General features: G+C 43.9%; 1 protein-coding gene, 1 long non-coding RNA gene, 1 other non-coding gene and 1 pseudogene across 8 annotated transcripts in view; 2 read left to right on the top strand and 2 right to left on the bottom strand.

Annotated features, from left to right (window-relative positions):
• Window positions 1–555, bottom strand: part of LAS1L (LAS1 like ribosome biogenesis factor) — a 33,061-nt gene extending 32,506 nt beyond the window's left edge. Inside the window, exon 1 of one of the 6 annotated variants that reach the window (XM_059679607.1) lies at window positions 63–555. In XM_059679607.1, coding sequence (XP_059535590.1) covers window positions 63–304 — 242 coding nt within the window. In that variant the 5' untranslated portion in view covers window positions 305–555. The remainder of the gene's footprint in view (window positions 1–62) is intronic. The other 5 variants (XM_059679609.1, XM_059679610.1, XM_059679606.1 and 2 more) reach the window with 5 other exon arrangements.
• Window positions 556–3,553: 2,998 nt separating this feature from the next.
• Window positions 3,554–9,512, top strand: LOC132224414 (uncharacterized). Its single transcript, XR_009450675.1, has 2 exons — window positions 3,554–8,253; window positions 8,746–9,512. It is a non-coding gene; the product is annotated as an uncharacterized LOC132224414 (long non-coding RNA).
• A 6,149-nt stretch (window positions 9,513–15,661) lies between these two features.
• LOC132224412 (cyclin-dependent kinases regulatory subunit 2-like) lies at window positions 15,662–18,979 on the bottom strand (annotated as a pseudogene).
• LOC132225452 (U1 spliceosomal RNA) lies at window positions 18,038–18,201 on the top strand. The gene has a single exon (XR_009450949.1). It is a non-coding gene; the product is annotated as a U1 spliceosomal RNA (small nuclear RNA).
• Window positions 18,980–21,350: the final 2,371 nt, after the last annotated feature.

Genomic DNA, 21,350 nt, shown 5'->3' with positions numbered 1-21,350 from the left:
ATAGGGCCTTATAGGAATTCCACAAAGGAAGGTGCCAGCAGCATGCAGGCAGGTTGCCTTACCTGCTCCTCCATGCTGTGATGCGGTTCAGCGCGTACCGCTGCAATTTATGGTCATTACAGAACAGATACACCGTCACCTGATCCCACTCGGCCTTACTGAGCCAGGCCACTACGATGCGCTGGGCCCAGAGGGGCGACAAGCTTTTATCTTTGACGAACTTCCCACACCACGCACTCCACACCAGATCCATCCCCCCGGAAGGCCCAGACCTGACCCGGCCCTGGTCCTGGATTCCCCCCATACACTCGGCTAAACGCTAAGCCTTGGGCCACGACACTCCTCAGAAACTTCAGCTCAACACGCTAGCCTCACTTCAAACCGCCACCGCGCCAGCAGCCAATGGGACAGTGTGACCTCCAACGCAAGCCCTCCTCCCAGCGTTAGCGTGACAAATCGGAACGTGAGAGCTGGGTACCAGCTGAACCACAAATTGAGGGTAAGTCTTCGTCAGCCGGAAGTGTTCTTTCTCAAAGTAGCTGTACCAACAACAAGCCTTCGGCCTCTAGGTTCCGCTGATTTCCTGGTTGCTAACAGGTCTCTCCATCCCAGATCCGGACAGAAGTCTGGAATGCAGGAGGAATGTTAGTTTGCGCCCCCTTGCGGGAAAGAGAGAAATTGTGACTGTCCCATGTACTGGAAATGTGCTTATGAAGCAAAACTACAGAATATCTAATCTTAATATATAAAGAGGTAATATGCAAATTAGCAAATTAGGCCCGAAAGGGGACAACCGTTCACGGGTGGGCGTGGCTGTAGGGCCGGAGTGGCACTCCGGTCTAAGCGCCATTTCGTCCTGCCCAGGCAGATTCCCCCGTGACCCTCAGCCAATCCCAAAGCCAACCTGGGGCTTACTATTTTGCTGGAGCTGCTCCCCACACCCCCACCCCCTGCACCAGGACCGCGCTGCCCGCAGCAAGGCGCCCTGACAGCGTCCTGACAGGCGGGCTGCCTGGGAGAGCGGAGCGGGGGCTGCAGGAGCCACGGAGGGGCAGGGCCGCCGGAGCCAAGCTCCCGGGGGTCTGAGGAGAGGCCTGAAGGAAGAGGAAGCTTTGGCAAAGCGGCCGGCCAGGAGCCGCGGTCAGGGGGTCTGCTGGCGCGAGGACAGGCCTCCGCCTGAGGGGCAGCTCCTGGGTGAGAGCTGCGGCTTCCTTGAAGAGGCCGGCAAGGAGGCGGGGGGCCCAAGGGGCGCAGAGCGGCACCGAGGCGGGGTGCACCGAAGGGGACTGGGGACAGGGGGCCTGCGGGCGGGGATCTGCCTCGCCCGTGGAGAGCGAGGTTCTGCAGTGGCCCCAAGACCCGGGAAACAAGAGGCGATGACTGCCGGCATGGAAAGATGCCCGGGGGGAGTGGCGCGGACCCGCAGCCCTGAGGTGGGGGTTATGGGGCGGCGCCACCTCAGTGCAGGGGCCCGCACTGCCGGGTACCCCACTGCGGCGGTTCGGTGAAGCTCCCGGCGCTAACCGGGCCTCGCTGCGGCCTGGGCACTGGAGAGCCTGGGACGCCTGCTCCCGCCTAGGCCCAAAAGCAAGCCGAGCCCGCCCCGCCCCGCCCCACTGAGGCCCGGTGCCTGCGAGGTGAGTGCAAGACTACCACCTGCTCCCCAGAAGAGGGGTGGGCAGTAAAGAATGGGGGCGGGGTGGGGGCGGGGGAGAGGACAGAATGTGGAGCATCCATGATGAAGAGGTGCTTGAGAACGAGGCTCGGAAGCCTCATGGGGAGATTTGTTCTGTTTGTCCCCCAGCAGCCCCTTAGGAAAGGCAGAGGGCATGGCTGTGAGGGCTCCCTGCACTGAGTCCAGTTCCATAGGCAACTGGAATTGGCCTCAGTTTCCTGGTCTGTAAAATGGGTTAAGCGTGTCCCAGTGCCTTCACTGAGCTTTGAGGGCCAATTGAGATACTATATAAAGAAAATGAGAGAAGGCCTGAGAAAGAAAAGGAAGGGCGGGCAACACAAAAGAAAGATTGGAAGGAACCTGTAAACCTATTGTCACTTAAATAGGGAATAGAGTCAATAGTGTAATGACGGTATGAAGCCAGGTGGGTACTGGAAATATCAGGGAACACTTTGTAAAGTATATGATTGCCTAACCACTATTCTGTAACTAATATAAAACCTGAAACTAATACAAAATAATATTGAATGTAAATAAATGAAAATAGGAGTGAAATTTTTATAAATTTCAAAGTTTAAATAAAGGCTGTAAAGGAAGGAAGGGGGAGATTAAAAGTGTTTTTCATTTTATCCCTTTATTGTCTTTTCAGTACATGAAAAAGACAGTTGTCTTTATATGGTGCCTTTATACTTTTCTAAGTCATTATCTCATTTGATGTTCAGGACAACTTAAAGACAAGATAATTATTCCCTTCACTATTCAAAGAAAGGAAATCTTGGTGCCTGGCCCCAATGATTCAATCATCAAGCCCTTATTGTAAAGCAGGGTTAGTGAAATTTTCTGTGAAGGGTCATATCTATACTAATAAAAGCCTTGGGGGTGATCTGGCCAGCAGGGGAGGGCAGTTGGGGGTGATCAGGCCGTCAGGGGAGCGGTTAGGAGCCAGTGGTCCCAGATTGTGAGAGGGACGTCTGACTGCCAGGTCCAAGATTGGAGAGGGTGCAGGCTGGGCTGAGGGACCCCCCACCCCCAACCCCCATGCATGAATTTTGTACACCAGGCCACTAGTATGTATCTATCCAAAGTTGAGTTGAAAAATCTGCTGGGTTTTCTCATCTGTACAATGAAGGGTTTAGGATGGGTGATCTAGGTTCTCTTTCATAGCTGAAAGTTGTAAGGATTTTATTCTGCCAGCATTCCACTGCTATGTTGGTTTCACCATCCACAAAGGTATACTTAGTTTTTCTAGATAATTCCTTGGAATTCTGCAGTTCTGAGAGGGAAGCAATTTTATGTACACCTTCTGATTTTACAGGTTGGCTAAAATGTGTTCAGGACTCTGTCCCAATCCTCACAGAAGTTTTTTTCCAATCTAATATTGGAGAGAGAACTATTGTTAGCAATCTGAATATCACTGCTCTAAGTAGGCTCTTTTTTTTTCACTTTGCAGCAACAAATTCCAATCTATTCTCTATATGTACTTCTTCAGCTAGATTCTCCTAAAATGTAGTCTGTCCATGGTTCTTGAATGATGGTTACTCTGTTCTGAGTAATCATGCCAACAAGTTAGCCAGGTATCTGCCAGAAACCAGATACCCTTTCACCTTCAGAATCTCACATTTCTGGAAGTCAGAAGTCCAAACTCTGTATTATTTGGCTAAAATCAAGATGCTGGCAGGGATATAGTCCCTCTAGCTGCTCTAGAGGAGAATCTGTTTCTTGTCTTTTCCAGCTGTGACAGGGGATCATTCTTCTAAGGCAGCCGTGGGCAAACTACGGCCCACGGGCTGGATCCAGGCCTTTTCGGCCCGTTTGAAATGAATAAAACTAAAAAAAAAAAAAGACCGTACCGTTTTATGTAATGATGTTTACTTTGAATTTATATTAGTTCACACAAACACTCCATCCATGCTTTTGTTCCGGCCCTCCGGTCCAGCTTAAGAACCCATTGTGGCCCTCGAGTCAAAAAGTTTGCCCACCCCTGCTCTAAGGGGTCTATCGGCATTTCTCTAAGGCAGTAGATTTCGCACATTTCTGGATTCAGACACATTGTAAGAAATGCTTTCTATTTCATTATTCATTTCACGTGTACATATGTCTAACTGAAATAAAATTTCCACAAAACAATACTTACTGCATGCAATTCAACTCTAGTTTATTTAGTTGTTTTTTTTTAATGGTGGCCATCACCATCATGGAAGGGGGTCATGGATATATGCCATTAGCACTTGAGAAACAAAACCTTCTATCCCCATACTTAGCCTGGTCATGGAGAACTGAAAACATGCCTTACTGTATACACTAATATGATTTTGCTATTTCACTGTCTTCATCAGCATGACTTTACTTTTCCAGGACTCCCTGCTCAGGGAAATGGTTCATTACCAGAACACCCTAAAAAACCCAACAACTAACTCTTCAGTGGAAAGCATCAACAGAGGTTTTGAAATGCCCTAGGATTCTTTAAATCCCTCACTTCAAAAACAGCAAGCTATTTCCACCAATGCTGGACTGTTGTATTATGATCCCTGCCTAATTCTAATCAAGTCTTTCCATTGAAACACCTATCTCGAACCAAACTTCCAATTCTCAAGTTCTAACCTTGCCTTCCCTCCCTCTGAGACACCATGGCTGAAGCTTTGCAAAGATGGTATTCTCCTTTACCCAGTAAACAAGAAACACAACTTGTTCATATCAACAAGCTATATTGGTAATATTTGGGGATCTAGCTTTCCACATGCGGCAGGGTGCAATTACAATATGGGGTTTATTGAGGGAAAACTTACAGGCAAGCCGAGAAGTAGAGAGCAGAGTCCCAATCTCTCCTTGTTCCATGGCATAAGCAGTCACAGTTGTTCTGTGTGCACTAAAGCCAAAGTCACAGCAAAGAGGAGCTGCTTGGACAGCAGGCTGACTGTTCCACAGCTAGCACTAAAAGAGAACAGGAACTCTGTGTACACACTGGGAAAAGGGATAAGTTGATACCTAGTTTCTCTAAGTAACAAGAAATGTATCAATGATCTCTCATATCAGGAACAATGTAAGGGAGTGTGCATGATCAGGGCCAAAGTCTGCATACCCAGGGCCCTAGGAAGAATCTTGCTTATCAGAAATGCTGACATTAGCCAAAGGACTTGTCTTTCCACAGCTGGCTCAGTATAGCATAGCCAACTCTCAGCTAAGCTACTGAAAAAGAGAATGAAATGAAGCTCGAGAGATATCCAGATTTGTCTCTCATCAATCACCCTAAAAGATTCCCCAAATAACTATTGTGTTGCAACCTGCAGTTCACAAAACACTCTTCTGGCTTCCCTCCCTCCCTAGCTGAAGCCAAGGATGCCAATAAAAACTGCTACTGTGCATAACCTAAGCCTTACTGGGAAACAGTAAACCTAAATAGATACAATCAGCAGCTTTTTCTACATTGTGGCCAAGGCTCCATAGAGTCACATGGTAGCTGCCAATGAAACTGAAGCTGCATCTCAACAATAGCAGTATGTTAATGATGTCATATTTCTCCACATTTACATCCCAAACCTCCTTTGTCCCTTATTACCCAAGCAGGCAAGCACTGTTATTGTGCAGAGGAGGACCTCAAAGTTTAGAGGGGTAAAAACCCCCAGAAAAACAAACAAACAAAAAACACTGTTCTGTCCTGGCCAATGTGAGCATCGTACTGTGCACCAAAAGGTGGCAGGTTCGATCTCCGGTTAGGGTTAGGGCATGTGCACGAGGCAACAGGTCAATGTTTCATCTCTCTCTCTCTCTCTCTCTCTCTCTCTCTCTCTCTCTCTCCCTATCTCCTTCCTTCCATCCCCCCTCTCTCCCCCTTCCTCTCTCTGAAATCAATTTAAAAAACAAAAACACTGTTCTCATGGGATGATTAAGATGTTCATTATATTGATTGTGGCCATGGCTTCAAGAATGTATTCATATACCAAAACTCATCAAATTTTACACCTTCAACACATGCAGTGTATTGTGTAAAAGTATATCCCATTAAAGCTGTGAAAATTAATAAAAGGAATAAGTGGAGTAGAGGGTATAGATGCAACAAGAATAGTTATATGTTGATAATTGTTAAAGCTACTTTTGCTTGTTTTTGAAAATTTCTTAAATAATTTTAAAATGAATTTTACCATACAGATATGAAAACAATTCAAAAACACACACCAAAGAACCTGTTCTGAACCATGGTTGCACAGTTATTATAAGGAGAGTGGAAAGTGAAAGTAGCTCCAAAGTTCATGCAGAAACAAATTCCTTGAGAGGCTTCTGTTACCTTGGTGAAATAATTTCTAACATCCTAAGGGCAAAGAAGAAATATGGGGACTAAGTGGTATTAATGTATTCACTAATTCATTGAAGAAATATTAATTGAGCACCCATATGTCCCAGGCACTCTTCTAGATACTGGGAATGCAACAGTGAATGAGCAAGTCCTGGCCCTCATGGAGCCTACTACATTCCAATGTAAGGAGAGAGATAACCTACAATAAAACAAATACTGGCTGATATAATTTCAGGTAATGATAAGGGCTATATTAAAAATAAATAAGTACAGGGATAAGAGAGTATCAAGGAGTTCAGGGAAGACCTCTTCAAAAAAGGCTCAATCTAGAGTTGGGAGGGAAACACTGGAAATGGAGACAGAGGAAGGAACAGGAAAAGAGGGTTAAATATTAGAAATGAATGTACTTACTGGATATTAGAAGAAAAGTGCTAAAGATAAGGGAGATATGGCTCAAGTAAAATGTGTTAGAGCATCTGCTCTTACCCCTACTAAGAGAAGTGAATAAATACAGGGCTTTGGGAGACTATGTCCTAAAGGATTGGGGCTCAGGAGTCTCGTCCCAGCACAGGCCTGAGACCCTTAGGGAGTACCCAGATCTCTTCATTCTGGGCTGGTTCTGTTAGAGTTGAAATAGCACGTCTGGTTTCTGGTTGGTCACCTTTCTGTGTGTCATTTTTCATCTGTTCAATAACAGCTGTGCCCTATGTTGCTCAGCAGTTGATCTGTATATTAGGTCAGAAAGCCAGAGCTTAGGGGCTTGGCATTAAGGAACTGAGTTCTTTACTGACTGACCATGATTAAGGCACTGCTCCACTTGTGGGAGTGTGACCTTAGATGGGTCCTCGATACTATTGCCATGCCTACTACTATCTTAACACCTGCTAATTTTATATCATTTTAATTATATTCTTCCAAACAGGTTTCTATTTACAGATTATGTAAATTGTCATTAACTATGTAAATCTGACCGTATAAATATTGAGATATTTTGAATAGTCCTTTTTGTGGTAATCATCCTTCCCATCATTCTCATAATGTGTGTTGATATGCTATTATATGTCTTTTCCTGCACATAACCAAATATTCCTATGCATAGATGTACATATTATTTATTTTCTGAAATGGGATCATGAAGACTTTTTTACATATTCTCTTCAATAATATTGCATTAAAACCCCTTCAAGTCATCTAGTAAAGCTGCAGTTATTTCTTTTTAACGCTGCATAATATTCCCTTGTGAGTTGATACTGTTATTTTATTTTTTTCAGTACTGTAATTTTTTCAACTGCCCCTTGTCACTGGTGTGGGAGTACAGCTACTCAGACACCAGGTATTAGACAAAGACATGAGAAGTCTCAGGCATGTACTAGTACAGAAGAGACTTTATTGTAGACTGAGTAGCCATTACTACTATAGGAGCCATCAGACAAAGTCGTTCTTCAAAGTAGCCGCACAAAAGCAGCCATGCAACATGGCCTAGCCACCTGGCTGGTCAGTGGCAACTTATATACATGCTCAAACAAAAGAGTCCTCGATGCCAATTAGTGATACACACTGAAACAGAAGAGGCCTTGTGCCAATTCATGCCACTTGTGCTACTAGTACATTGACATAAACAGGTTACATCCTCGCCTGCACACATGGGTATGGCAAATAGGCCTTTATCATCTGGCATATTCTGATTAGGTTCCCACAACTGGTCATTCACTTTGTTACCAATTTTTTGCCACTAAGAACTATGATGCAAGAACATTCTTGTACAGATTTGCTGGAGAAGCAGTACTGCAGTACGTAACTCACACAGCTGTCCCTGGTAGCCCTGCTAGGAAGGGGAGACAGATTCTAGATAAAAACAAACAAACCCTGACATGTACTGTTTGTTGATTTACATGCTTTAAATATTTTCTTCATAGCTAATTTCAAGCTACCAATGTGAAATCACTGAATGCAGAGTTGGGAAGAGATGTACACAACTGGCTCCAACTTGTATAAACAAGCTCCAGGACATCATCGTGATGACTAACAAGAAATGTGGAGTTCTTTACTTGGTTTTTATTTGTTAACTTCTTTTCATGGCAGGAAGAAAAACCACATCCTTACTAGTAGTGTAGATTTCTACACTGCACAAATCTACATGGCACCATTCACATCTACATACAGAAAGTTGTACAAAGTGCAACTGTTCTCAGGTGGTCCTGAGGCAGATTAGTAAAAAACTAGGAAAATTCCCTGGCAAGTGGAAGGAGGACACAGAGACAAATGGCTGAACAAACAACCACAACAGGTGAGTAATTAAAAGCCAGCTAATAAATCAACAGACCCTGTCCTCCCTAACTGAAGATACCTAAAAACAGATGGTTTCAATCACCATATTCAGGATGGTAGATTAAAAAAAAAACAATTAGAGCCAGACTAATCCAAGATAGAGGTGAAAGTAACCAGAGAACGATGCATCATTGTAATGAAAACTGACACCACAAGTAGAAGTGGGTGGGGCTCAGGGGTTTGAACACCATGACAGTTGTGGAACAGACCATATTAGGAACAAGACCCCCTCCCAACCAGAAGGCAGTCAGAATTTGGGGCCAAGCTTGGAGACAACCCCCTCTTGGAAGCACGTAAAATCTTAAGTATTAACTGACCACGTGCACAACTCACTTGTGAGATGGCCCACATCCATTCAAGTGCATACTATTTGCTTCTTTCACAGCTTATGTCCTCCCTGACCTCTTTCTTTTTCTCTACTTGAATAAAACTTGCTTTTCTTCTCACTCAGACTCATCCTTAAAATTTTTCCTGCTTAAGTCAAGAACCTGGAGGTCGCCTGACACCAAAGGTCCCAGACCTTGCAAGGTGTGGACAAAAGGGGCCACCTGCTAACCTGACAAGCTCAGGGGAGGCCTGCATGGCAGTCTTGCAAACTCGGAAACCTAAAATAACCACAAAGGATGGTCTGTAATTAAACTTTAACTAAAAGCAGTTATGGTGGGCAGTTACATCCTAGGCCAGTATCTTCACTGACAAGGTTGACCTTTACCTTAACTGAGCCTATCTGTCTTTTTGCATCTATGATAACATACCCTTTAAGTGTCTGGGTAACTTGTAACTTCCCTTTTTCTGGACCCCTTGGGGCACAACCAAATGTACTGGGCGCCAGGACAGATAATGTGATGGGCATACACGCTTAGCGTCATATAGTGAAATGGGTATAGATATGTAACCTTTAATTGACATAAAGAAAATTTTGTAACTTCTTTGTACCCTATGTATCAGGAACTTGATGTTAATCTGTACTTCTTGGAGGCCCGGACATGCTCCAGCCAGGTGTGACACCAATTTCCATTGAGCTTGTTAAAGGAATAGGTTGTGGTTAAATGCTCCAGCCAGGTGTGACACCACACCGGTTTCCATTGATGGTTAACACCCTTAAATAGGCTCCAAGAGAAAGGCTCGGGGCTGCAGCAGGGTGGGGCTTCCTATGGGGGCACCTGTGGCAGTCGCTGGCCAGCTTTCAATAAATCCTCGCTTGCTGCTAAGACCTAATTGGAGTTGGTGGTCTTATTCTTGCAAATGTTGGTCCATAACAATGCCACAAATTCCTTCATTATCATGTTAATTGTTCCTGCACCCACCTAAGTATGTGTCCATTATTTTACTTTTTATCCAATCCCAGGGGTTTCCCCTGCCTCTCTAATCTATCACCACTGAATTTCATGTAACCCACCTACGTCCCTTCCTTTGATTGCAATGTATAAATACAGATGTAACCTTCCATTCTCTGGAGCATTATCTCAATTTGTTGAGGTTCTGCTTGCCGGCATAGTCAACAGTTTGGCTCAAATAAACTCACAAACATTCTTTACAGGTTTCAATGGTTGTTGTTTTTTTATGTTAACAAAGGTCATGGCCAGCCCCTGGCATGGAAGCAGTCTGGTAATAGACATACTTCCTAGTATTCCTAAAATGATATGATTTGGCTTCTTTGTAAGCTAGCCTACGGGTACAGGACAGAATGTCTCCAAGTTTAGCTTGTAGCAGAATTACCAGGGGTACTGGTTAAAAGTTAAAACCAAGATTACTGGGTTTCACCCCCATGGTCTTTAACACTGTAGGTCTGGGGTGGGGCCTGATATTTTGCATTTCTAACAAGTGGTGACATTATTGATTTAGGGACAACCTTTCAAGAACCACTCTATATACTAAACTAGGTGTTTTCTCTGTGAGCAGGATTTACATGTCTGGAATACTCAATTAGACTACCTGCCTTAGGGAATAAGGGCTCAGGGTAAAGTGGGGTACCAAACTCAGATGCTTATTAGGCCTGGCAGGTAACCGAAGTATATGTAAGGGCTAGCTTGGGTGTAGAAAATGTTACATTTAGGATTAATTCATTTGCTTTGAGGTTTAGTTGTGTTAAAGACAAAAATCCATTGAGTAAATTTGAAGATCTAATTGGCTTTATTAAATAATTCCTGAATCAGCCTGGCCGGCATGGCTCAGTGGTTGAACATCAACCTATGAACCAGGTGGTCATAGTTTGATTCCTGATCAGGGCAAATGCCCAGGCTGTGGGATCAATCCCTAGTGTGGGGCATGCAGGAGGCAGCCGATCAGTGATTCTCTCTCATCATTGATGTTTCTATCTTTTTCTCCCTCTCCTTTCCTCTCTGAAATCAATAAAAATATATTTAAAAATATAATTCATGCATTGAACAACATCCTGTCAACTTGAAATTTCCAAACCTGTAAGAATGTTTATGAATTTATTTAAGCCAAACTGATGACAATTGCCGGGAAGCAAAATCTCAATTTATTGAGAAATTGCGCCAGAGTATGGCAGTTTGCACCTTATTTCATACATTACAATCAAAGGAGGATGCATAAAGGGCCTGGAAAAAGGAAGTTACCCTGACATTCCAAAGTTATCTTATCTTAGGTGCAAAAAGACTATAGACAGGCTCAGTTAAGGTAAAGATTGACCTTTGTCAAGGAAGCTACGAGTCAAGGACAACTACCCACCATGACTACCTTTTAATTAAGAAGTTTAAATTTCAGAACATCCTATGTGGTTACTTTTGGTCTCTGCATTTGTAAAGCCACCATGCAGGCCTCTTCTGAGCTTGTTAGGTTTAGTATTTGGCCCCTTTTTTTGTCCACAATCCCAGCTAGCAATTAAAAGTGCTCTCTAAAGGTATTGTACTAAATCAAGGGTGGGGAACCTTTTTCTACCAAGGGCCATTTGGATATTTATAACATCATTCTCAGGCCATATAAAATTATCAAGTTAAAATTAGCCTGCTATATTTGGTCAAACATTTAATTAACTCACCCCTAGTGCCTTGGTAGGACCAGACCAAATGATTTCTCGGGCCTTATATGGCTTGCAGGCTGGACATTCCCCACACCTGTACTAAATGGAAGGTTTCTATAGGAAGAAGTATGTGGCAGGAGAGTTATTAACAAAATAAAATAAAGGATTATTTTTAGACCGGGACTTCACCTAGGGAGGAAGGGAACAGCAAGGGTTTGATCATGCAGAATGCTTCTTCTTTCTTTGGGAGGGAGAAGTGGAAAGGGCCCATGTGATAGATTATACCTTTGGTGTTGACCAGAAAATTCCAGACTGGTTGGTTAAGATTTTACACTTCTGGTTTTGGTCACATAAGGACAGGAAAAAGGCCTTTCTTTTTCTTTGCTGTGGCCTTCCACAATTTATGAGAAGCACCTAGTAATTAAACCCCAAGATTTTTGGCTTCTCTGTTCAAACTGTAGGACAAGATAAGCTACTGTCAAGGCTACATTCTGTCAAGGCTACATTATTTTTATTGATTTCAGAGAGGAAGGGAGAGGGAGAGACAGAAACATCAATGATGAGAGAGTCATTGATTGGCTGCCTCATGCATGCCCCCTTCTGGGGACCAAGCTTACAACCCAAGCATGTGCCCAGATCAGGAATCAAACTGCGACCTCCTGGTTCATAGGTCAATAATCAACCACTGAGCCACACTGCCTGGGCTCAAGGCTACATTCTTGCATTCCTTTCCTCCCTGCTGTTTTCACAACTCAGGGATAATTCTCACCAAAGAGTCTCTAGTTAATAGAAAGCACCCCCCCACCCCACCCCCACGCCCGCCTCCCCTTCAAACAAGCCTCTTTTGAACTCTTCATAACTTTTGCTCTAAGCACATTTTACAGGCTTGGGAAAAATACTGATAAGACATCGCCCTAGGACATCTGCTGGACTGTATCCCGGAAAGCAAACAAACTGTAACTTTTCAAGACAGCCCTTGGTATCTGTTCAACACAACCCAAATCCCTTCCTTTCCTTGTTGCTTGGCAACAGCCACTATTTAAAAGAACAGGCCACCTCTTTGTTTCCAGCCCTGTATTGATTAGCAATACACTGGCCCTTTCCTCCCTTGGAAAGTAAAATAAACTTCCTCTCTGCATCTCTTCTTTTAGTTGTGAATTCTTTCACACCCTAACAGATAAAAACTTCAGTTAGGTCAAGTATTAAGTCTAGGTTTGGTATCATAGGCTTTAGTACAAGTGATACCATTTGGGGCCTATAGTTTTCTGTTTAACAGGAGCTTTAGAAAGAACAAATTGACCAAAGTCAAAGGCATTAGGGGAATGGGAGCTAAATAGTGAAGCCAGGAGATGGGGTTGAGGTGAGAGAGTCAACAGCCTAGGACCACATTGCAAAAGATATGTCAAAAGGGAGAGAGGGCCCTGGTGGGTGTGACTCAGTGATTAGAGCATCGGCCTACACACCAAAGGGTCTCAGATTCAAGTCCTGGTCAAGGGCACATATCTTGCTTGTGGGTTCACTCCCACCCCTGGTTGGGGCACGTGTGGGAGGCACCAGTCAATGTGTCTCTTTCACATCAATGTTTCTCTCTCTGTCTCTTCCTCTCCCTCCTTCCCTTCCACTCTCTCTGAAAAGTAATGGGGGGAAAAAAAATCCTCAGGTGAGGATAACAAAAATAGGGGGGAGGGAAAGTCTATAGCTTCCTTCCTTTCTAATACTCCTCCACCTCCATACCCTAACATCTGCCTCAGTATCCTCAAATTCCAGGGTATTAAAAGAGCCTGCTGGGTGAGGTGGTGTATTGGTTTGTATCTAGCACTAAAGTGGAAGGGCCTGCTTGGCCTACAAGTCTGATTCCAGAGACTGCAGTGACATGACATATGCACTAGGTGGCAGGATACCCTAGTGTTTCTGTCTCTTCCTCCCCAAGGCAATGAGCCAGGCCCTTATCTGGATTTCTGTTATCTATAAAATGAGAGCTTTGGGTCGATTGCATCAACAGTTCACTCCTATGAACTCCACAGTGCAAGATGCGGCCCATCTTGAGAGCAGTTTTGGAATCGAGAGCTGGAGACATTCTTGTGGATGTCGAGAAGCATAAAGTGGGCCTTCTAAGAGTATACTACTCTACATTGGCAAAATCATCTTCAAGGGTAAATGAAGATAATGAGAAAAGGGGGAGTCCCAGGAAGATGCATCTACAAGATTGTCTTGGCTCCTTTTGGAGGTATTGCCCTTGAGTATGTTATTGGAAAGGGGACTTAGCCCTGAGGAGGTCTGCCTAGGGCCAGCTGGTAGGGCATGGATTCTTTTTATAAAAAATATATTTGTATTGATTTCAGAGAGGGAAGAAGGGGAAGAAAGAGATAGAAACATCAATGATGAAAATCATTGATCCGCCGCCTCCTGTGAGCTCCCTACTGGGGATTGAGCCCACTACCCCGGGGCATATGCCTTGAGTGGGAATCGAACCGTGACCTCCTGGTTCATAGGTCGATGCTCAAACACTGAGCCATTCTGGCCAGACAACATCATTGTTATGGGTCCTGGTGTTCTGCTAAAAGCACCGGGACCTCTAGGTCTGTTGCAGCCACTTGAATGGGAAGCAGTACACCATCTCCATAAGCCCCGTTCTCTTTTGTACTCCAAAACCAGTTTGGACTGTGGCTAGACTAAAGGGAAGCATAGCTATTAAATGCCCTTGCCCACTTTGCTAATATCTCAATCTCTGCTTTTTTATTGTTTTATAATTTTCTGTTTATGTCATGTGACTTTCCATCTGGACTTAAATGAGATTAAAAAAACTGTCTTAATTATTTCTGATCCCTCAGGGACCAGCATTAAACTTACATTAGAACAATGCTCATGGAGTAATTAAATAAAATAACAAATGAATACCCAGGTACTAAGGACTGAGCATTCAAGCTATATTTTATTGTTAAAGCACCTAGCTCTCTCCTTAAATCATCATCTGTATGCCCAGAGTCCCATTGTTGTTGTTTTTTGTAAGAAGTTTTGCTTCCAAGCTATTTGAGAAGCTTCCCCCTACACACACACACACACAGACACCCCCCCCCCACACACACACACACCATTGGAGTTTACTTCTTGGTCCTCTCTGTGCACACAAAATTTTCCATCTTTATTCTGAAACTTAACATAGTCTCATAGTGTGTCATACATTTTAGTTCAGTCTCAAAGTGGCAACTCCTGAAGAGTGGGTTTGGCTTTGGAATCAGAGAGATCTGGAAGTGGCTTAATCTCTTGAGCCCAGTATCTGTAATTGTAAAATTATATAAATTATTTGTAAAAATTTTATCTAATCCTTGTGACAATCCTATGGAAGGGGTATAGAATTGTCACAAGGATTAAATAAGATAAAGTATGCAAATTGTCCAACATAGTGTTTGGCACATAGTAGATATTCAATTAATATTAGCTTATCATTTGTTTATGAAAAATAACAATGTCATTACAGAAAAAAAAGTGTGAAAAATAGAGAAAAGAACAATTATTCATAGTTCTGCTATTTTAACTTAACAATGTTTGTCTTTGTCTTCAGGGAACCTGTCTTATTCACTTTTGTATTCTCCACAGTGCCTGGCACATAGTGGACACTTAATGTGTTCTATTCAAGTGACTTAGGAGGGAGAAGTTAATAAATGGCAAACATATGTAGAGACCTTGACAGCTTACAAAATCCATGTCTACTACACATCTGTTGCCCACAGTTATACTTCAAGGCTAATAGATTGTCATTCCTTTAATTTTACTGAGGAAGAAATTGAAACTCAAAGACTTACAAGTGATTTGCCTGAGTCCAAAACAGCAATAACTAAATGGCAGTGTTAATGGTGAAACAGCATTAGGTATTAGACATTGGGCCTTGAGTTCAGCTAAGAAAATAATCCAGAGGCCTGGCCAGGTAGTTCAGTTTGTTAGAGCATTGTCCAGATATGTCAGGTTTGCTCTCCAGTCAGGGCACATACAGGAATAGGACAATGGGTGTATAAATGGGTGGAACAACAGATGGATGTTTCTCTCTCTCTCTCTCTCTCTCTCTCTCTCTCTCTCTCTCTCTCTCTCATCAGTTGAGTTAAACTAGGACTCAAAAGAAGCCTCCTCTCCCCCATACATCAAGCCCAGGTTCCAACTACTTCAGGAAGCTGACCCACATACCTGTGAGGCCATTTCTAGCCTACCTTGATCCCTGAGATGTAAGTATATTTTTACAGATTCATGAAATGTCCCTGCAGATGCTCATGGAGACAAATGAGATGACAGAACTCCAGCAGGAGTACAGCTCTACCAGAAAGTCCTTAAAGAAGGGTGAGTTGGATGTGTCAGGAGTGGGGGTTGGAGATGCATGGCCATACTCACCTGCCTCCAGTCTGCTGGGTGTGATGATTTACCTTTCTGGGTCTCAAATGCCACCTGAGTTTGAAGAAAAGAACTCGCAGAATGTTCAAATTTGGACGCACTTTAGAGGTTTTATCCCATCTGAGACCCAGACACTTGTCAAAGGTAAGTTAATGTCAGAGCAGAGATCTGAACCCGAGGAACAATGCCAAGACAATACCTAGCACAGAGTGGGAATTCAGATGTTCATCCCCTTTTTTCTTCCTGACTTTCCGGCCAGGGTTCTTTCTATGGTGACAAACCAACTTGTCCTAGTTTCCCAGGGATTTTTCTAGTTTTAGCTTTGAAATTCCTGAGTCCTAGGTACACCCCTCAGACTGGGCAGACCAGAACTTTTGGTCACCCTACTTCTCTTACTGCTTTTCTCTCACCACCCTGCTTCCCTTTGGGAACTTCAAACTTGCAGGCAGAGTTGAAATGATTTCTTGAGAAAATAGAATCTGAAATTTGGTGTGTGTGTGTGTGTGTGTGTGTGTGTGTGTGTGTTTAACCTGAAATTGACATGTTTCATCAGCATTGTGTCTTTAGTTTTATAGAAAACTTTATGGTTTTTAAAGGTATTTATAGGCATTATCTGGTTTAATATTCCCTCTAGCTCTGGGAGGAAGATCATTATTAATCTATTTTACAGATCAGTTATATACATGGCTCTCGTGGGTTAATTAGCTTGCCTAAGGTCATATAGCATGTCTGTGGTGCCGAGGTCAGGGTGGATAATCAAATCTAGGGCTTCTGACATTGCCTATTGCCCCTAAAAATTGGACTTGTGACTGCATTCTCTTTGCATTTTGCGGGGGGGGGGGGGGCTCTTCTCTAGGTCTGTGCACCCAATTTTTCCTCAGCCAGAGTGCTGCCTACCCACCTGGTGTTTTTGTGTATGGTAGTGGCCTGATCAATTGAAAAGGGCTGGCATCTTACTGGTCCTGAGAATTTGTAGAATGTCTCATCCTGCAAGTCTCCAGGAGCCTTGAGATCCTTCTCTGTCTGCTGGCAGCCTGTTCCTCTCCACCCCCATTGCCCAAGGCTCATGTTACAATTCTAGTATTTTTTTTAGGTTAACCTTTGCATGTACTGTGAGGGTGTCAGGTAATGTGCACCTATTGTAGCAGCACATAAGCAGCTGGCTGGACATGACTCGGTAATAAGTGTTCCAGTGGAAAGTGAATATTCAGGTAAGGAGTTGAGAGACTACAACCTATTGTACCCTTCAAATACCTCTGTACCTCCACTGGGCTTGAGGGTTGGGAGAAAAGGCTGACAGGGTACAAAAAGCATGGGCTTGGGAGTCAATAGAACAGAGATGGAACCTAGCTCCATCTCCCAATTGCTGCATGTCTTTGGGTAAGCCACTTTGCCTTTTGGGGGGTCAGTTTGTGTCTCCGTATAATGCAAGAACTGACTGACCCACAAAGTTCCTGAGGTCTCTGTCAGCATTAAAATTTTGTCATCCTTTGGTGATGAGAAAGAGGGGTCTATGGAAAGTAACCTCACAGGGTGATCTGATCATAATTTCTTAACTGGGCAGGTCATGATAGGTAGTCATGGCCCAGGTATGTGTATAATAACTTCTTTTTAAAATTTATTTCATTTTTATTTTTTAAGCTTTTATAAATGAGGTTTAACACATACCAATTTAGGGGACTGTTAGTACAAGTGTGCACACCTACGCACAACCACACTGAAGGCCACAGCAGCGGACAGGCCTCGCACCTTTAGTCATATTCACATTTGAAAAACATGAATGTTTCTTGTCTACATGTTTACAGTCACAGGCAACTACTTCCCAGACTCCATGCTTCACTTCTCTCTCCTGTCAGATCCAGTTTACATGGCACCTGGATAGGTTTTAGGCATTAGAAGAGAGGCAATAAGGCTGCTTTATCACGGTGACAACCAAGATCAAGGCCAGAGTATTGATCCCCAAGAATTAGAGAACGTGGATGCTATCTCTTCCTATCAAGAAGAGGTGTAGGTGAAGGAATAGTCCTCATCCTAAGCATTCCATACAAACGTAAAAAGAGAGAGGTACCATTAAGCAGGTATGAAGAACTGCCACTGCTCTTGCCAACTACCTCATGGCAAAGTATTTCACATAAAATAACCTCTTTACTAAAAGGCTTATCTTTGCCTTGAGCAGCAAGACTTGTCTGTTGTTTGTGAATATAGGTTAACATACCTTTGAATAAACCCTAATCACTCTCAAGGGAGCACATAATCTTGTGAAATATCCTGTAATCCAAACCCTGCCGAGCTTTCTTTCTCTTTCATGTAACCTTCCTTGGTTTCATACTTTTTAAAAATGCAGCATACAAACTTTATTTAACAAAAATAACAGGGAATCCTTACCTGGCAGGGGAGATAGCCTCATCAGGAAGGTGGTTTTCGCAGGGTGAGGCTTATCCATTGTACTCCGGATGTGCTGACCCCTGTGATTTCCCCAAATGTGGGAAACTCGACTACATAATTTGTAGTAGTGGGGGACTGTGTTCACACTCTCCCCTTGCCAAAAAAATAAAATAAAAACGGTAACAGGTAAAGTCAAACAGCCACTTATATTAAGAGAAAAAGTAACTAGAAGAAATTTCATCTTAAGCATCTTAAAGTAACCTACTTGCAGTTGCCTTTAATTGAGTTTCTGTTGATGTGAAGAAAGCTCATGCATAGGTATGGAAGAATGATTTGTACATTTTTCCAGTATTCACTGAAAACTGCCTTATATACACATATACATTAAATTTGAAAAAGATTTAATTGACGATCCCCAGATATACTTCATTTTTGTTGATCTTTTGGAAAAGTTCTTATAATAAAAGGATATGTGGTTCTGGCTCATTAATCACTTAATGAACCCAGCATAGACTCTGTTGGACACCAAGTCTCCTCCATTCCTCTTTTCACATTGGATGGGTTTGGGGTACTTGTTTGGAAAGTTATCTGGGTAACATGACATGCCATTACTCATAGTGCTCTTTGAAGTATTTGTCTGAGCAGTAGACCTGCTTGTTGGCCATCCTGCCAGCAGGTGAGTGTTGTGGAGGGGGAGAATTAGGGAGGGGGAATGGGTGAAGCATACCAACCATCTGTGGAAGGCCAAGGCAATGACTGAACTACCCTAGTTCCATATGTAACCTCAAATGCATAAAATAAATTGTAAAACTGTCATTCTCTGGAGATTTGAGATCTTGCTTCCTGGCATATGTCAGTTTGGCTCAAACAAATTTTCATAAGAATTCTCTACAGGTTTGGACATTTCTTATATCGACACAGACACATTCTAGTCTCTGAGTTTAGGTTCGCTGGGACTCTGCCTCTTTATAAATTAGTATGATTGTTAAGAGTAATAACTGGATATTCACCAAACCAGCAGAACAGATAAGAGCTTGGGCTTGAGAGAGCATTTGAGATCTGAAAATGTTGTCAATTTGGCTCAAATAAACTCTTATAAAAATAAAAAATAGCGTGGCTCAGTGGTTGAGCGTCGATCTATGAACCAAAAGATTAGGGTTCAATTTCCAGTTAAGGCACATGCCCGGGTTGTGGGCTCAATCCCCAGTGAGAGGTGTGCAGGAGACAATCAATCAATGATTCTCATCATTAATGTTTCTATCTCTCTATTTCTCTCCCTTCCTCTCTGAGATAAATAAAAATATTTTTTAAAAAGAGCTTGGGCTCTGGAGCCAGATGGTCTGGACTGGAATCCAGCTCTGTCACTTGTTAGTTGTGTGACCTTGGGCAAGTGACTTAACCTCTCTCAATTTTTCTGATTTGTAGCTTGAGAAAAGTAAGTGCTGAGCACAAGTGCCTGGCACTTAAGAAGTTAGATATCCTATATAATAAAAGCCTAATATGCAAATTGTCCCTTCGACCAGGAGTTCAACCAGGGGGTGGGGCCAGCCGGCCAACCGCCTGGGGCCCCTCTTCCCCAGCTGGCCAGGCCCAATCAGCCCTGATTGGGGGAGGTGGGGGGGCTGGCCAGACCCCATCCATGCATGAATTCGTGCACTGGGCTTCTAGTTATTATATAGGTTACCATTTATTCCTAACAACACTATGAGGTAGGGACTATAATTATAACCATTTTACAAATAGAAAAATGAGGCTAAAGCAGTTATACAATTTTGCCAAAATCACACAGCAAGTCTCAACAGTGGGCTTCAAACCCAGGCAGTGTGATTCCAGAGCCTTCTCTCTTACCTACTGTGCTATGCAGTTTAAAATCTCCCAATTGCCCCCTCTACATGATAACAATATGAGTTTATAAGCATATTATAATTTTCATATGTGTACACTGCTTTAGCTGTTTACACAGTACATTCTCACATACCTCTCTTGATCTCCACAACTATCCTGGGCAGAAAAGCTTCATTCCCATTTTACAGCTGAGGAAACAGAGGCTCAGTGATTTGCCCAAGTTAATACCATTGGACAGACCTAGTTCCAAAACACAGGCAGGTTGCCTCTTGTTCTACCATGAGAGGCATGAAGGAAGAGTGAACCAAAATTTAACTAGTTTTGCTTTCCTAATATCTAAAGACTAGAGGCCCAGTGCATGAGCGGGGGGGGGGGGGTCCCCCTCAGTGCAGCCTGCACCCTCTCCAATCTGATTTAGGCTGGCAGTCTAACATCCCTCTCACAATCCAGGACCACTGGTTCCTAACTGCTCACCTGCCTGCCTGCCTGATTGCCCCTAACTGCCCCCCCTGCCAGCCTGGTCACCCCTAACTGCCCACTCCACCGGCCTGGTTGCCCCTTACTGTCCCCTTGCCAGCCTGGTTGCCCCCAACTGCCCCCTATGCTGGCCTTGTTGCCCCCCATTTCCCCCCCTGCAGGCCTGTTCACCCCTCACTGCCCCCCTCTGTCAGCCTGGTTGCCCCTCACTGACTCCCCTGCCGGCCTGGTTGCCCCACGTAGCCTGTTGCTCGGTTGTTTGGTCATCCCTCACTAATCCCCCTACTGGCCTAGTCCCCCCATGTAGCCTGTTTGGTCCATTTGGTTGTGATGGTCGCTTAGGCGTCTATATATATAGATAATTGTAATTTTACAGGGCTACTGTGAAGATTTAAAATTCCTGTAAACTTTTCAAGTACAGACATATAAGTGGGGCATATTGATTCATTCAGTAATTCCACAGATACTTATAAAGTGCCCTTTAAGTTACAAACACCCTGGGGACAAACTACTAAATAAGCAGGGAAGGTCTGAGGGAGAGTTGGAGGAGCTATTCTGTGGCAAGTCCTAGGTTTCCTTAAAACATTTTGTTTTAGCTTAAGGATTCATGAAGAACTTCTCCAAAATATTCTGTTTAACATATATATATATACTAGAGGCCCGGTGCACAAAAATTTGTGCACTCGGGGGAAGGGGGGGTCCCTCAGCCCGGCCTGTGCCCTCTCGCAGTCTGGGACCACTCGGGAGATAATGACCTGCTGGCTTAGGCCTGCTCCTGGGTGCCAGAGGGCAGGCCCAATCCCTAGGTGCATCCCCTGGTCGGGCTCAGAGCAGAGCCAATTGGGGAGTTGGGGTGCCTCCCCCTGTCATGCACAGAGCAGGGAGGATCGGGAGGTTGCGATGCCACCCTCAGTCACGCTCAGGGTAGGGCCGATTGGGGGGTTGGGGCACCGCCCCTTGTCACACTCAAGGCAGGGTCGATG

The sequence above is a fragment of the Myotis daubentonii genome, chromosome X (assembly GCF_963259705.1).
Source record: "Myotis daubentonii chromosome X, mMyoDau2.1, whole genome shotgun sequence".
NCBI lineage: Eukaryota > Metazoa > Chordata > Mammalia > Chiroptera > Vespertilionidae > Myotis > Myotis daubentonii.
The sequence above is the reverse complement of the archived record's forward strand: the minus strand, read 5'-3'. Positions and strand labels throughout refer to the sequence as shown.